At 36.3% G+C, this 18789-nt stretch overlaps 1 protein-coding gene across 1 annotated transcript; it reads left to right on the top strand.

The window, feature by feature from the left end:
- The first annotated feature begins 1864 nt into the window (after positions 1-1864).
- On the top strand, positions 1865-8516 carry onecut3a (one cut homeobox 3a). The gene is made up of 2 exons (XM_046858061.1): positions 1865-2879; positions 8212-8516. The coding sequence occupies exons 1-2, from the start codon at positions 1865-1867 to the stop codon at positions 8514-8516; spliced, it is 1320 nt and encodes a 439-aa protein (XP_046714017.1).
- The last annotated feature ends 10273 nt before the right edge of the window (positions 8517-18789 follow it).

The following is an 18789-nucleotide window of genomic DNA, read 5'->3' as shown; positions in this document are numbered from 1 at the left end:
CAGTGAGGACCTGAAAGCTTCGTTACTTTTTTTATTTAGGTTGAAGCGTGTGTGTGTGTGTGTGTGTGTGTGTGCGTGCGTGCGTGCGTGCGTGGTTCCCGTGATGGAGGAAAGAAAGACTCCTATGATGTTCTCAGCTGTCCTCACATTTACAAGCCGAAACTTGAATATATACTTATTTATATACATACTGTACGAATATATACTGTATTTTCTATATAGATATATAACGAATACATTGAATGAATAAATAACGAATATTATGCACGAGCCATTTTTTTCTTTTCGTACACAGATAATCAAGCGAAAAGCAGTACAAGTCGATAGTCAAATAATCGATTCGGTTAATAGATGAATCAGTCATTTAAACAGCCGGAACAGACGCAGAGAGTCAGAAGAAAATAAATGATAGACGTCAACAAAAAGAGAGAGAGATCACAGATTCCTACAAATCATGTCTTATTCTGAATTGTAGGGCAGACAGAAGGGGGAAAAGAGGTGTTTTGCGGTGTTTTATAACAACATTTTAAGCAATTATTTTCATCTCAGAGGTATGACAATGACCAAACTAAATATATTGCCGAAAAAAAAAAGACACGTGTAAAATTTCCATTTGTATTTTTTTTTTGTGCATGAGGATATTTTCTTGATTTATTCCCTTTTTAAACCGTGAACTGTATGTGAGAAACAACTAAATTATACACATATATACAAATATATACATTAACTATCACTTAGCAGTTAAACAATACAGTTAGCAAAAATGTGAAAATAATACAATTTAATCAATTAATAAAATTAAAAAGCAAAAATGTACTTCTTTCTGGCAATTCATATAGAAGCTGTAGATTTTTGAATTAGAATATATAAGAATAATATGCATGTGTTACTATAACATAATTTCCCAGTGTAACACCATTGTCTGCAGTTTTTTCCAGTACTTAAACAAAAAGGGACAGTATTTTAACCAGGATGACCTGATCATTGTCTCCAGGTGAATTTTGGGTGACAGCTGCCCAAGAAATAAGGCCCACCTCCTTTCCCCATTTCTTTCTGTCGTCAAATCACAGAATCACATATGCACAGGTTATTTAAACGTAAAGATGCATTATAGATATTATTATCATCAATCTAGTTGTTTATGATCAAACTCCCCTCATTTCTGCCCATGCTGTTTATAAAGCTCTATCTAGGGTCCTTTAGGTGGGTAGTAAAGCACAGATGCTGCAAAGTGGCACCCAAAGACAAACAAGCCTTGAAGTCAGGATTCCAAACAAGGTTTCTCAGAGCTGGTTCTTTTTTAAATAACAAATAGGTCAGTTTACTGCTCAGCTTTGGGTAAACTTACAATTTAAGATTATTTAGAATTAGGAACATTTTGGGAAACCCATGCATTTTGTTCAGAGATGTGTGCATCCGTTATCGGTTTCTCACAGAGGCCACAAGCCTGCTAGAACAATCGTCATTATTAAGTCAAAATGCAATTTATTGAACAAAATATTTTAATTGCATTTTAATATTTATATTTATATTTATATAAGCCAGACAGCAGGATCATTGCTTAAGAATGAATTGGACGACAGTTTATATTTTAAATCTGAAATGCTTCGATGATTTATTATAGCAGTGAAAAGGAAGAAAAAAGAAAGAAAGAAAGAAAGAAAGAAAGAAAGAAAGAAAGAAAGAAAGAAAGAAAGAAAGAGGAAAGAAAAGGATTTATTAGTTGCAACGTGAGACAGATTTGTGTGTGTGTGTGTGTGTGTGTGTGTGTGTGTGTGTGTGTGTGTGTGTGTGTGTGTGATAGAGAGAGAGAGAGAGAGAGAGAGAGAGAGAGAGACGGGAAGAGGAGGGCATATTTTCAGTCATGGAACTTAGAATGGAGAACCTCAGCAACCTTCACACCGTTTCACACTCTCAGCCAACGGACAGTTTTATGAACTCTGCTCCTACGAGACAGTCGGTGTCGCACCGGAACCTGGAATCGTCCAGCATGGTGTCTAGCATGGCCTCGATCCTGGACGCGGCTGGCGATTATCGCAGCGACCACTCTCTTCCCGCCGCTATGACGATGTCCTGCGAGTCTGGGATGAGCCTTAACAGCACCTACACTACTCTGTCACCGTTACAGCACCTGCCCTCGATGTCCACGGTATCGGACAAATTCGCGCACCACCATCATGCACACCCGCATCATCATCACCATCACCCTCATCAGCACCAGCATCAGCATCATCAGCATCCCGCGCACCAGCGCCTGACCGCCGGGAATGTTAGCGGCAGCTTCACGTTAATGCGCGACGACCGCGGCTTTGCTCCGATGGGCAACTTGTACGCACATTACCCCAAAGAGATCTCTTGCATGGCACAGCCGCTTTCACAGCTGTCCAACGGCTTGGGTGGTCTCCACAACCCTCAGCAGCCTCTCGGAGTCTACGGACCTTGCGCTCACGACAAGATGATCTCTCCAGGAGGCTTCGAGGCTCATGCAGCGATGCTAAGTCGGGGGGATTTTGGGGGGGCCGGAATCATGTCCACTCTAAACGGTCTTCATGCCTCGCAGTTGCACTCTAATGGATCTATGCTGTCGGAACACGACAGGCACGAACCCGGAGGTACCCAGGCAGGCGGATCTGGGGAAGCAGAGGAGATCAACACGAAAGAGGTGGCACAGAGAATAACGGCCGAACTGAAAAGGTACAGCATTCCACAAGCTATCTTCGCCCAGCGGATATTGTCTCGGTCCCAAGGCACTCTCTCGGACCTTCTGCGGAATCCTAAACCGTGGGGGAAACTAAAATCAGGACGGGAGACGTTTCGGAGGATGTGGAAGTGGCTCCAAGAGCCCGAGTTCCAGCGCATGTCGGCGCTTAGACTCGCAGGTGTGTACAGGTACTCGTGATGGTTTATATCTTCTAAACGACACATGGTAGATACACAAAAACCTGTAGGCCCATTATTTCATTATTTATTTCTTTTTTTATTATGTCATAAGGGCTTTATTTCAGTGTTTACTCTTAAAATACAAATGAAGCCTAAAAAAACGACTGTATTTATTGATTTGATTCAAATGATTTGAGTGACTGATGGGTGCATTCCATTCACTCGAATTTTTGAAATATGTAGATTATGTATTATTTGCTATTTTTCTTTATTCTTATTGGCTAAATAAGAGACGTGCATAAAAATATGCACGTGAATATAAATCGTGTTCCACGTGAACATCCCAAAGAAGAATCTCAAGAACTAGAAGGATGGATCCTACAATGGCTTAGGGCTTCAATAGGGATGAACATGTCTGCATTTCAGCACCCAAACATTAAACAGCTCCCTGATAAACACACCTCAATAATGAAAAGGATGTTGAGAACGAGGATGGGTTCCCTTTTCAGTCTGGTTCTTCGCAAGCTTTTGCCTGTGTATTATCTCAGGGATATTTTACTTGTTACTTATAAACACCAAAATATAAATGTATATTTTAGAAACAATGTATCGCCATAAAGCTTTTTTAGGACAATGTTTATTGTTAAAAGCTCTAAATAAGAGTTAAGAGAGAACCATTCTTAGCTGCTCAGAGTGGTCTGCAATTGAAGAGAACTCCATCCAAAGAAAATAAAGAACATATCCCTATTAAAAAAAATATTTCGATTGAAGATATTATTAATCAGGGAATGGTGGCATGTTTGATTTCTGCTAAGTGGATCAGTGGATTTTTAAGTTATGCTTATATGCGTAAACACTTCTGCATATAAACACTATTGGAATCAAAAAGATGTTTATTTAGTTGATTTTGTGCGCGCACATGGAAGCAACCGCACATGTTATTAAAGCTATATAATCGATATAAATGTAATATAGTCATTGATTATATTATTGTTATTCCTTGGTATATTTAACTGTCATATCATTAACATTGATTCCAGGTCCAGTATGCCTCACAGAAGACAATTCAAAAGTATTGCCAGTGCATCCAGTGTTATTTATTTTATTACATTTAATTTTATGTAATTTATGGCAAGTTTAAAAAAGAAAAAGTTGCATTTAAGTGCAATCCAATAGCCTGCGTATAGAGGTGCGATTTTCTTTCTTTCTTTTTTTTTTGCGCATTACAATATGCGCATGTCCGCAGGTGCTGTGTGACAACAGGGGGATCGAGTCTGGTGGCAATCAATGCATTTAAATTAGAGTACTTTTCCACATTCATCACAGTCACCAAAATCAATGTCATGTGAATGTCTGGGAGTCCAGGTGGTTTTCGAAAAAAAAATTACTTTTCGTTCAAACACGTTCTATTAATAGAAGAATAAAATAAAGTGTTTCATCTAAAGTGTTAAATATAACGATTTACCTTTTTTTTTAAGTCTAAATAAGACATTTAATTAGATTTCGTTGTCTAGCTACTTAATACTAAAGACACATAGAAAGGTATTTACCCCAAACACACACCAGGACCAAGACAAGACAAATCAACACAATCTTTTAACTATGAAAAATATAATTCGGAACAGCAGCACTCTCAGTGTATTTGGTCAGGTTCGATACGGCGATCGATAAAGATAGTCAGCCTACCTATCAATTATTCCACTTCAGCATTCTCCCCATAGAGCCTCACTGTGGATATCGATCTTTTTTAAATGAAGAAAAAAATGATAAGAAGAAATAGAGCAGATCTAAATATTTACGGAAATATCGGCATCTGGTACAAGATTTAAAACGTGGATACTATCAAAATAAGGCCGACATGTAGAGTATTAAAATAAAAAAAATATACTACCAATCTGATTAATTTGTATTTGGAATCCAGAAATGCATGTGGATGCTTGCTGCATCAATGAGAAATAAATAAAATCTTTCATTAATTTATTAATTTATTTAAAAAATGAAAAAAAATGTATAGTTTAATTTAAATTTAATAAAAATGTATATATTAAGGAAATGACAAGTAGGACTGCACACCTAAATCAAACTGTTCCCATCATGGTTTAAAGGGCTTGTCTAGTATAGAAATCATATCATGTGTGTGTTTCAGATCATCATGAGCTGAGAATGAATTGTAGTGGGAACATCTCAGAAACAGTGGTATAATCGCTTTTCTGTGTTAAAACAAAGAGGCACGTGAACAGGACAGTGCTAGAACCCATCCCCAAGGTCCAACAGTGTTGCCTCTGTCCATTCTGGTGCTGATGTGATCAATCCCAAACCAATCAATAGGAGAGAGTGACCTTTAAATACGATTGCAAAGAGGCCAACTGGCTGGAAGCAGCGCGTCATAGGGTTAAACAGCATTTCGTCATCTGCAATCTACCAAAGGGTAGGGGGTGTACATTTTCTGTCATCTAATCAAATCCGAATTTAAGAGTAATGATCCGAATTATAAGCTGTATGCAGTAGAAAGACAAAAATCTTGTTAGAGTAGAAAATATAACCGCAGGCTGCTGTGACGTCTCAAAGCAACACAGACCTTGCAAATATTATATATTATAATTTGTCAAAAACGTGATCATTTTGGTGGATATACATATACAATTGATCATGGAATACCTTCTAGGCAATATTTACATTGATCAATGTGTGTGAACCAAATAGTTTAACTTGGAATATGGACTATACATGCATTATCATTTCAAGTCTTCCACAGTAAATGGAATATAGAAAATATGGAAAATAATGGAAAAAATAATGGAAAATAATGTAAAGCAATCGCAGTTATATGTGTGTGTGTGTGTGTGTGTGTGTGTGTGTGTGTGTGTGTGTGTGTGTGTGTGTGTGCTGAAAACTGGTGGAATAATTAAATTATAAATGTATTTATAAATGATAGATCAGGACTGAATAGGCAGATGTGGATCACATTTTTATGAGGTGATACACAGGTCCATAAAACTGATAATAACAAATAACAATAACAAAACCAGTCTAATATTACACTGGATTGTAATTTGAAATGTACTGAATATCAATGATGAGCTACAATGGCTTTAGCCTGCAGTTTTCATGAATAGTTCTGCATTAAAATGCCCATGACCCATGTACCTAAACAATTATGGAACTGTAATGAATGGACATTCAGGTTCCTCTCGAGGTTTCTTCCTTTGTGAGTTTCATCATCTCCGGGAGTTTTTCCTTGCCGCCATCACCACTGGCTCACTCAGTAGGAATACATTTATAAAGAACAAATTTATAGGCACTAAACTAATACATTCAACTTTATAATTTGTATTTCAACTCTTCATTTGTATAAAGCTACTTTGGGACAATGTCTATTATTAAATTGCTATAAAAATAAAACTGAATTAAAAGGAATTTAATCAATATTAATTATTAATAATTCCAATATTAAGGCCACTTAAATTCAACCTATAATTACAAAAAACTGATGAATTGTCTTCTAGTAGTGGTGGATAATGGTGTTAATATGTTTACGAAACACACTGATGAACTGTTGATAATGTCAGCAAAATAATCTACAATTTAAAACGGAATGAATTTAGGAATGCCATCATATTCATAAGCTCATAAGCACATTAGTCCTAGGTAACACAATTGCATTTTTGTCTATGTATTATACACAGTAGAAACTGCAGTCCTAAGCCAATTTAGTGTACATCGCTCTGGATAAGGGCGTCTGCTAAATGTCGCAAATGTAAATGTAAATGTAGAACTGACTGCAAAAGATTGCAAGCTATCTAAGGAAAAAATATACAGCCATTATCGGGGTCAATATCACTGGTATCTCATGAGTATCCCACGATACTGTTTGCATAGAGCAAGTAGGGAGTCTTAAAATACTGCTGGACTATTAAAGCTCAAGGAAAATTCCATAAGAAAGTTTACATAATTAAAAAACCTGAGTGAAGGCAAAGGGGTGGTGTTTTAGCAAACCATTTTTATGCATTTGAACCCACGAGATCTACTCTTGAATAATTGAGAAGACTATTAACAAAAATTTTGACTAAACAAATACATTTTTATCCTAGACTGACACACTGGGACTTTATCTGAATCCTGAACACTAAATCGAAGACTGGGGGGTTACGTTCATGGTTCTGGACTAACTGGAGCTTGTTTATGCAACTACTGAATCATCTAGGCAGCGAAGCATTTAAAAACCAACCAGTGTGTAGCAAAGGAAGATTTCTTTTTTAAATTACGTACAGTAGTGCCACTATATTTCTACATAACATAGTAATATTATCAGTGGTGTTAAAAGTCAAACACAAGCAAGGGCACAAAAACCTGCTTTTAGTAGTAGGTCATTTATCACTGTAAAAGGTGCTGTCTCTGTGCTACAATTAGGTCTAAATCCTTATTGATAAATGTCATGTATATTATTCCTAGGTAAGTATGAGGGTAACTAATTTATATGCAATAATGTTTTTCTAGGATTTCAAAGATAAAATATAAGGTTTGATATTGGTCTGGTTGGACAACTGATAGGTTGAGACTAGTTTGGTTTCACAACTGCTACTTCATACGATTTAGTATGACTGGCAACACCAGTTGAAATACTTGACTCTGCGTTATGTGATGTGGAATCAGACAGGGGACAGCAGGCAGCGGTTGAATGATAAACATACAGTAGAACAAATAAGCAGCCTCTCAGGTGATATTGCCCTTATTGTTCTCTCTCCCATGAGATTTCAATACAGAAAAGGAAGAAAAAAACAGCATGGGGAGGGGTAGAGAGGACAGAAAGTTAAATCAGCTTCTAATATTGAAGCACTTAAAGGAGAAGCACTCACTGAATAAGACATATAAATGAACAGTTGTGTGTGAATTCTTCAACAGTTGGACAGTTTGTTTTACCAAACATTTAGCTGAAATTCTTGCCAAATGTGTTCTTCACTTGATGGATATTTCTCTCTGACCTTGGGATCCAATTCATCCTAGATCAGTTCAATTGGATTTAGAGGTGATGACTGGGCAGGCCGTCCCATGATAGACATTTCCGCTGACTTTGCTCTCTAAATAACTCTTATAAAAGCTTGAAAATATGCTTCAGGTCATGGTCTTTTTGTAGGGTGAAGTTGGTTCCAAATAGCCAGTCTAGATAGAATGTTTCCAAACCTTTTTTCAAGCACTGTACAGCAGTAATAAATGTCTGAATAAGAACGTAGAGGAAAGTGCTCTAGCATGGTGCTATAATGTTGGATCATGAATAGGCCCTCTTTCATGGTTTCATCTTTAGTTTCATTTTGTATTCTCTTCTTTCTACAGCTTGTAAGCGAAAAGAGCAAGAGCAGCTGAAGGAGCAAAATGCAGTCCCTAAAAAGCAGCGCCTGGTGTTCACTGACCTGCAGCGGCGCACACTTATTGCCATCTTTAAGGAGAATAAGCGGCCCAGCAGAGAAATGCAGCTGACCATTGCACAACAGCTGGGCCTAGAGCTCAACACAGTGAGCAACTTTTTCATGAACGCCCGGCGTCGCTGCACAAGCCGTTGGCATGACGAGCACCAGCAAGGCCGTGGAAGCAGCCCTGGGCAGTCTGGCACCTCCACTGCCAATTTCTCCAAAGCCTGAGAAGGGATTTCTCCCAGGTTGTGTTAATTCCTTCAGACATCATACATAGTGTGCCATGCAATCTGACTTGCTCCAAACAATCAGCAACACTTCTCATAAATGCAATCTTTATGCAGGACAACAGGCAAAAATAAATCATAAAATCAGTGTGCCTGAAGCCTTTCAGCATTTTTAAATGAAGCATTTTGGACCTTCTCAGTAGCTTCAATAAAGCATTAGTGGACCAGAAGTAACAACGGGGTGTGTACACAAATAAAACATGTAACGGGGCAGCAAAACACAACGCATTAGCTGCATCATTTGTCTATTCAAGACCACTGCAATGAAGTAATGGCTGTTCAATGGCACTTATCAGATTATACACTACCCTAATGAAAGTGAAGATCTCATAACCTCCACCAGAAGGTCAGTCTTCCCAGCAATGAAATCGCAGACATGCTATTTCAGTTGGTTTTGCACAAACAGATGACAGATTGGTTTTGTTCCCAGATGACATCATGCCCTGGGGACTTTCTCCCCCCTTCCCCCCTTCTTGTCGATAGCCAAAATAATTACTAACGTGCCTGTGCAGTGCAGGAAAGCCCAGCATTTACAATCATCACATGACAACCAAATCCTTATTCATTCTTTCAAGTTTAGAAGATTACACTGCCACCTGCTGATAATAACAGTGCATTACGGCTAAAATCAGTGAAGTACTACTGAAATTTTCAAATTGTGCCACCATCATCGTCCCTAGTTGGTAGCTGGCTGACCATATTTGGCAAGAACATAGTGGAGAAAATAACAGTCAATTAGGAATTTTGTAAAGCTTGAGATCTGTTTTAGACACTATTGAATTTTCGGTGACAAATCAACCTTTAATTTGGAAAATAACACAATGAGCATTGGAAAACATCAAATATTACCAAAAAATGCCAATATATTTGCCTTAATGTAATCAGAGAAGCTCATTGCTATTCTACACAACAATCAATATCTAATCCTGCGATTGGAAATAAACAGAAAAAAAAAACAGAAAAAAGCAATCAGAATTCGATTTTGTGATTTTGCTTTCAAAAAGAACGAAAAAGACACAATATTCCTTCAGTAGAAACAGATTCATTTGAGTTTTTCTACCTCTAACTCCATGCTTCATATATAATAACAACATAATCTCACTTCAACTGTTTTTTTTTTGTAAAATTGATGCGGGTAATTCAGACATCAAGTTCTTTTTACTGTCGTGATATGGTGTGCATACTTAAAAAGAAACGTTGTTGACAACGTGAAACTTTAAGAGCCTTTATGCAGGACGAAGAGAAATGAATCAACAATTATTAAGGAAAAGAAAATGTTTCACAAAAAGTGGACATTGCATTGCATTCTGATGATGTACCATGATGTTAGCAGAAAAAAGAAGAATCACTCCCTCAGCATTTATCTTCACAGAGGGATTTCAGTCTTACAGCATGTCTACAACATTTCACATTTAAGATTTGGCACAGTTTGCAACTGTGTAGCATTTCTGGATTCACTGTGTCGTAAGAGCAATGCAAAGGGACTTATGTTGTGAGCATTTCAAGGCACAAATCAGGCACATTTTCATGTGTACATGAACTAACTTTGTAGTGAGAACCTTCCTCACTGTGCTGGGGGTTTTTATCAACCAGCCACTGATACCAAAGATTTTCTGCTTGCCAGTCCTGTCTGGTGTTATCAAGGGAGGATTATAGCACACAGCAACCAAACATATGCACCAGAATCACAAATTTTTCTTATACACAACTGCACATGCACATTTACAGACTGTGTGGTTAGACTGCAAAGTGCCGCATAAAAGTGTCGATAGGGAAGTGGTAACTATGCAGACAGTTGAGTGCCTTTTTTTCCTTCAACTGCCACAGGACTCGCTTACAAATTAATCTCCTCATTATAGGATTATGATAAATAGTTTGTAGTTATTAAGCATAATTCTAGACCATTGTTTTTTTAATTCAATGCAACTGACTATGGAAGCCGAAAGAGGTCATGAATTTTCATATTTTTTTCTTTCTTGCTTTTTCGAGATCACAATTTATTATATCGAGATCACATGGAACTTATTTCCTTCGTGATCGCGACAAAATTTTCTTGTTATGTTGACACAATGAACATTGTTTCCTCGTGATCTGGATTTTTTGGTGTATTCGTCCTTAAGCATAGAGCTTCCTTCTCAAGTGTCAGGCACTTATGTGTAAGTTGTCAATCACTGGCAGACACAGAGCAATTTCAGTTTGAGTGATTTCCTAAAGCTAAAGCGAATGCGATCATTCAAGCGAATGCGATCATTCATGAAAGAACTTTTCAAAACTCCTGTTATGTTGTGATCATGAGAAAACAAGAAAGCAAAAATGTTATAATGCATGGCCTCTTAGGACTTTGACTCCTTTGACTCTGTCAGTTAATGTGTTTATTTTTTAACATTTATTTTAATAACTTTTTTTCGGCTTCTCCCATTAGGGGTCGCCACAGCGGACCATCCGCATGTTTGATTAGGCACATGTTTTTACGCTGGATGCCCTTCCTAACGCAACCCTCCCCATTTATCCGGGCTTGGGACCGGCACTAAGGCATGTGCAACCCTAATGGCTGGGGTTGGTTCCCTGACCGGGGATTGAACCCGGGCCGCAGCGTTGAGAGCGCCGCATCCTAAACACTAGACCACCAGGGAGCCTTTTTAACATTTATTTTAATAAAGAATCAAAATGATCTTGCCGATACAAGATAATGTCAGAAAACTTTTGCTTTATCATAATCCTAATCTCAATTTTAATTACATTCAAATTTACTTTCTTTTTTTCAGTTAGTGCAAACTAAGGCTAAGCAAAAAATAATAAAAATAAAAAAAAACAGGAAGTGATGTCTTTCACATTATAATATGATCAAATGTTCAACATGTAACCTTCTAATTAATTAAATTGTAATAAGGTCCAAATGTCTGAGACTGTCTCAGAAATCTGAGTTAATAAAAAAAAATTATAATAATAAACTAAAACTATTTATGATTACAGTTTTAAAAAGAAAGAAAGAAAAAAGAAAGAGAGAGAAAATGTGTAACATATTTATTAAAATTTAAGACTATTTTTTAATCACTATTTAAATGTAAGCAAATTTCTGAGACTTCATGGTCTTATCCTTGAAGCACAGGTACAGAAAACGACCCAGTAAATTGAATTTATGAGCCCGGAGGCTTTACACAGACACTTTTCGATGTTTGTGTCGGTGCACACGATACCATAAAGCAAATTTTACTTATTGTGAAATTCCACTTCTTCATTCAAGTTATTGCTGACATTATCATTCCTAATAGGAATGTTCTTTCTAGGGAAGTCACTATCATTGCTTAACTGTATAAAGAAATGAATGGAAAGTGAACAAGTACAATCGTTTTGATCATCTTGGTCTATTCCCTTCATCATTCTCTATTCGTTCCAATCCAATCACACTGTGGATGGAGAGAACAAAGATTTTAACAAATTGAAAGAAATTAAAACTGGTTTTATATGGATTTGATATCTGTCTGAATATTTAATACATTTCTTAACTATATTTTCGATACATAAAAAAAATTCAGATGCCATTATGGATGGTTTCTTTCCTCTTCACCTCTTGTGCAGTAAAATTCACCGGCCTTTCATAGAATCAGCATTCAATTCACACACACATTCTGCTCTACAAATTCTGATGTTAAAATTGGATCCAAAATTGATCTAATGTCAACGGCTATTTTAAAGTGGACTTCTTAGTAGTGGGTCGAGGAGCCCGTTTGAAAGAAAATGACCTAATTGACAGTTTTCCTTTTAATATCCTACCCCATGATATACACAAGGACCTGGCAAGCTTGTGTTGACAATTAATTCTGAAATACCTCAAAGATTAGATTTGTTACTCATAGATTTGTTTTCCAGGTTTAATGTTAACTAGTTGAAACTGACAAAAATTCTCAATCAAGAAACTTTATAATGTTCTTTCATAGCCTGTGCTCTTTTATTCTCTTGTTTGTATATGATGGCATTGAAGATTTCTTAGAAACAAGAAGCAGTTTTGAATGTTCCTGTAGAAGAGACTATGTCTGACTAAGGCGAAAAAAAAAGAAAAGGAATACGTTACACAATTTGGGATGATTGTTAATGTGTGATTATCAACCAAAGCAAGTTTATTCTATGGATTTTAAACTTTTTTTTTATTATTTCAATGTCATTAAAGTGCCCGAAACTATGTAAATGATGGTAGGCTGACTTATTTCTGCATGAATGTGTTAGAGATAAAGGCAGGAACAGTCTGAATTTTAAACCAGTACAGAACTGGCCCGATTTATAAAGCAAACTATTGTAGTTCTGAACAACCTGCTCTGCCTCACTTCACTGTATGCTATTTTCCTTCCATCATTTATCAACAAAATCAAATCATTAATTGACTCACTGGAGAATTACTTGCCTGAAGCGCTTTTAGTAACAATCATATAAGACAATATCGACTCCAAACAAGCTGCATGAAATTTATTTTGCCATATTTAAAAAGTAGTGTCTACATGTTTGCATTTGTCAAACAGAAGTAAAATATTCCAGTGAATTTACAAATGTTCCAGAAACACGGATTGCCTTCATACTGGTGTAGAAATGTTGATCACCTCTGACGTGCAAAGCCAGTTCCTGACACTGCTCATTTGCATGTAGTGACTTGTAAAATCGCTAGAAACACAATCAAAAATTCAAAAATATCTGTGTGCCGGCTGTGTCTCATATATTTACATACATGTATTTATACACAGTACTAATCAAGGTTTTGTACACATCTCCTTTCGGTGTTTTTCATTTTACATTAATATTGAAGACATCCAAACTATGAAAGAACACTTATGGAACTATGCAGTAAACAAAACGTGTTAAACATCCCAGAATATGTTTTATATTGGCAATTCTTTGAAGTTTCCTGCTTTTTCTTCAACCTCCAGGCCAACTCATCCTGACTAGATTTAGAATGAGTGATTCTGGTGGCCAGGTCATCTGATGCAGCACTCAGTCACTCTCCTTCTTAAACAAATAGCTGTAACATAACCTAGAGCTGTGTTTGGGGTCAATGTCCTGTTGGAAAACAAATGATGGTCTCACTAAGTGCAAACCAGTCTACTGATCTTAGGATCCTTTTTTGGTCCTAACAAGTCTCTTCTGCTTGATGTTCCTCCTTCGACCATGAACACCTGAATCATGCAGTCTTCTGTGAGAGGAAGGCTGCTACTTGAACTACTTGAACTATCAGTAGCATTTATGTAAATCAATGGTTTCTGAGGCTGGTAACTCTAATAAATGTATCCTCTGCAGCAGAGGTAGCTCTTGGTAATTATTTCCTGGTCATCATGAGCAGGGATGAGCAATATTTATGATACATGTATTTCAAACATGTATTTCAATATAAAATAGGATTTTGTAATTTATATTCGATGAGGTTGAAGAAAATGGCTTCATATTCTGTATAAAAATACTTTAGTGTTTTGTATTTACAAAATACTGTAAAATATGACGAGCGATGAGCAGAATGCGTGACTGGAACCAAACGAGTCAAAAGAAATGCTCGTCTTCTTAAAATATGCTCGTACTCCTACAAAGATTTTTACTAGTAAAGCCGCTCGTACACCAATTTTCTCATACTACAAGGCACTCGTACACCGGAGCTCCACTGTTTTTTATTTTAAAATACATTTTGATTCTTTGCCGAACCCTGGTCATGAGAAACTGGTTTATCGTAACCTTTGCTTGGTTTAAAGACTTGGTGATACATTAAAAGTTGTTAAGAAGTTTTTGATTGACTGACGTTCATTTCTTAAGGTTTTTTTTATTTATATAACCGAGTTTTTCTAGCCATAATTTGGATTTGTAGACTAGCTGTAGTGGCATTAATAGGGCTACTGACTTTGTACTCACACTTTCCTCTGCACAAGACAACTGATGATTTAAAGCAGATTAAGAAGGCGAAAAATGTAACGAATTAACCCTTGACAAGCTACACCTGTGAAATGAAAACTATTTTAGGTGACTACCTAGTGAATCTAGTGCAAGAATGGCATGAGTTTGCGTTGCTGCGCTCAAAGTTAAAAGTAGCTACTTTGGACAGTCTAAAAAATAATAATAATAATAATATATATATATATATATATATATATATATATATATATATATATATATATATATATATATATATATATATATACACACATATATATACACTAGCGATTAAAATTAGAGAACAATTTATAAACAATTGAACAATTCTGAAATAATGTCATCTTCACTGCTCAACAGTTGAAGGAGTTTTTGTCCTGTCTATACCATGCTACCAGAACACCTTTTCCACAAAATAACTAAGGCATTTAAAAAAAAACATTATTTTGCAGAAAACACACTGATCAAAATTAGAGAACAACAATGACTGTAGCATGGAAAAAGATTACAACAAAATTTTCTGAAGGTTACAACAGTCAGCAATTAGTAGGAAGTGTACAGGCCTCTGCTCTGAATGACTTCAGCACATCTGCGGCCACAGGACAGCACTAGTCTCTCACACTGCTCTGGTGTGATTTTGGTCCACTCTTCTTCCAGTCTCCTCCACAGTTCGGTGACTGTAGTGGGTTTCTTGGCCATAACTTTGTCACCAAGGATTTTCCAGAGGTTCTCTATTGGGTTGAGATCAGGACTCTGGGCAGGCCATGTCATTATTTCAATGTTTTCAGTTTCAAGGAACTGCTTTACCCGTTTTGCTGTGTGACATGGAGCGTTGTCCTGCATGAACACTGTGGGCTGATTGGGTGATGAACGCAGGGAAGGAACCATATGTTGTTGAAGAAGGTTCTGATAAACATTTGCATTCACTCTGCCATGTAGCTGTATAAGAGACCCAACTCCTGCTGCAGAAAACATGCCCCAAACCATGACACTTCCTCCTCCACTTTTCACTGACTTCTTTACACACTTTGGGTTCAGTCTTTCTCCAGTTTGTCGCCAAACATAATGTTTCCCATCGGACCCAAATAAATTAAACTTGCTTTCATCACTGAAGTGAACTTTGGACCATTTCTTCTCTGTCCACACAACATGCTCCTCAGCAAAGCTTAGTCTAGCCTTTTGATTCTTTCTGCTAATGAGAGGTTTGGTCACTTCAGAGTGGGCTTTCAGTCCAAATGCTCTTAAACGTCGAGACACTGTATGATGAGACGGATCCTTATCGTGTTCAGCGCTGAACTGGTGAACAATTCCAGCTGCAGTGTGGAAACTATTGCCCATTGAGATCCTCCGCAGTATCCTGTCCTCTCCTGTATTTGTGTTCCGTGGACGACCAGCCTTCTTGGCAGACTTGAATGAGTTTGTGATGTTGTAAAGATTCAATATTCTTGAAATCACAGATTTGGAACAACCAACTTGTCTTGCTATGGCTGATAGAGTCATCCCTTTAGCCTTCATCTGGACAACCTGCTGCCGGAGGCTTTCAGTCACTTTAGAACGGCCCACCATCTTGCATAGTCAGTGAAACTGGAAGTTAGGCTACCAGTTAAATAGGGGTTGACAGATAATCAAGGAAATTAGCACCAGGTACCAGATTAACACCAATAACTGGGAGGTATCTGAAAGTGTTCTCTAATTTTGATCAGTGTGTTTTCTGCAAAATAATGTTTTTTTTGTTTTTAATGCCTTAGTTAATTTGTAGAAAAGGTGTTCTGGTAGCATGGTATAGACAGGACAAAAATCTCCTTCAACTGTTGAGCAGTGAAGATGACATTATTTCAGAATTGTTCAATTGTTTATAAATTGTTCTTTAATTTTGCCATAATGACATCGCCAGTGTGTGTGCATATATATATATATATATATATATATATATATATATATATATATATATATATATATATATATATATATATTTTCTTGGTTGTTTAACATGATTTTTTTTGGTTTACGACATAATTCCACACAAGTTTGGATGTCTTAAATGTGTTGAAAATAAGGGTGCATGCAAATCCTCTAAAAATTTAAATTCATATAAAAATTATGAACTTTTAATGATTTAAAGCCCATGAGGTGAAGTTAAAATGACAGTTTCCTTATGTATAAGTGTATACACACCCAGGAGCGAAAGTTTTTCTAAAATTACAAGATTTCCATAAATATCAAATGATGCAAATGATCTAATAAAGATGAATAGAATCTGTAAATAAAAATCATTATTATTAATCAATTTAAAGTTCAACTAAATGTATTTGTCCATTATAGTGAAGTTGGCTAGATGTGATATGAGACAGTGCTGCTATCAGCAAAAATCTGACGTTAAATATCATAGAACTTTCACAACGTAAAAAGAAAAACAATGCACAATAAATTTCCCCTCCTGAAAAATTTCCCTAAGATGTTACTAATCACCACAGATGTCTGATATCTCAAAAAATGAAATGAATATTGTGTAATATGAGCTGCCATGATTCTATATGCAGATCAGAACTCTGGTAAATGACTCTGGTAAAAGTTGATGTACTGAATACACTTTTTAACTCAAGTTAATGTAAAGAAGTACTTAAGTGAAAATTAGCCATTGCTACTACCTGTTTTAGTGTCACGCTGGTATCTGGACCTCACATTCTATCAATATATTGATATAAAAGAATTTAAAATTTTGTTATCTAATGAATGTATCCAGGCTGAACAACCACTATATAAAACACAAGCAGACTATAATAATCATGTTTACATTTCTGACTCCCTCTGTCTCATCCAAGTTAGCCCCATACTTTTTGTTGCCTTCTGCCTTGTTTGTTGTTACCTTCGTAAACTAGCGTACGTTTGGGGTGTGTGATAACCAGGAAATGATACACCAGTGGTAGGTTTAAAAAGCCATGCAATGACAAGAAATAGGTTGTTAGGCTGGAAACTATTTGAAATGAAAAAATAATGTTGATCATGTCACCAAATAGATTAAAACTTCAGTAACGAGTTTGGTTTAAAAGAAGTAGAAAGTACGGATATTTGTGTAAAAAATACTAAAGTACGGATACCAGAAAAATCTACTAAAGTACAGGAATTAAGTATTTGTACTTAATTTCTTCCCATATCTGGCTTGGCTATCATCCATATGAATAAGTTTAGTGAATAAATCTGCATCTGGTCCTTAAATAGGTAAGTAGAAGCATGTTTGGCATTCAAACTTTGAGGAATTGAACAGGGTAAACATCGTTGTGATGAGATTTTTCTTATTGCATCATAGATTTATGAGTGTGAGCATTACAGGATGGAAAGGGTTGGCCTGGGTGATATTTACATGTTTTTTGGTGTGTGTTTATTTTTATCAGTGTCTTTAATTGATTGTATGTATTATTACAATACCATCCCTTTCCCATGTCTAAGTATGTTAATAATGCAAAACAATGTCTAAACTTGCTATCATTCATACTGTATGAACCAAAGTGAATGGAAATGGCAACAAATGAGTAACCAATTGTCACAGTTTAATATTCATTGTTTTTCTTGTCAGTTTTTTATAATAAACATATTTGCTCTTGCTTGTTAAAATTCCTTCTAATTCCTTTGAAGGTTTTCTTTAAATGTATGTATGTCATAAAAAAAAAAAAAATGTAATTACTGGCCATTGTGGTACTTTGTTCTTAGGCTACACACCATAAATGCAAATATACTACTCCTTGGCAATTGACCCCTACAAGCATAAAAGCACTTATATCTAGACACATGCAGGCTGAATCAAACAACAAATCCCTGAGTTGCACTGTGGTCTCCTTCTGTTTTCAGTATCTCCAGGCCATTTCTTCACACAATTTCTTGAGAACAATCAAGTATTCTGTTTTCATGACTCTGATATAACCATCAATCATGAGTGAAATCATGCTAGAAGAGAGTTAGTCTCACTAGAAGGAACGACAAGCTGAGTAAAGAAAAAAAAGAAGGAAAACAGATATCGAAATACAATTATTAATGTTGACACTTGATTTCACTATGCACAGCTTAGTATCGGTATCCGAATGGTATACAATGGAGGTTTAGTAGACATTATGCAGTTTGCCATTCGTAAAATAAATATATAAATTAATTCATTTCACGTAACTTCACTGTAAAGCATTTCTCAAAACCTCTTGTTTACACATAAAACAGGAAAGATGGAACAGATGCATATATACCTAGAAACATTGTACAGGAGGAGGAACATGGCACGTGTACATATCCATTTACTGTAAAAAAAAAAATCCACCAAATGGCAG

Source organism: Silurus meridionalis, chromosome 9, assembly GCF_014805685.1.
Source record: "Silurus meridionalis isolate SWU-2019-XX chromosome 9, ASM1480568v1, whole genome shotgun sequence".
In the NCBI taxonomy this organism is placed as follows: Eukaryota; Metazoa; Chordata; class Actinopteri; order Siluriformes; family Siluridae; genus Silurus; species Silurus meridionalis.
This window is presented reverse-complemented; position numbering and strand designations above follow the sequence as displayed.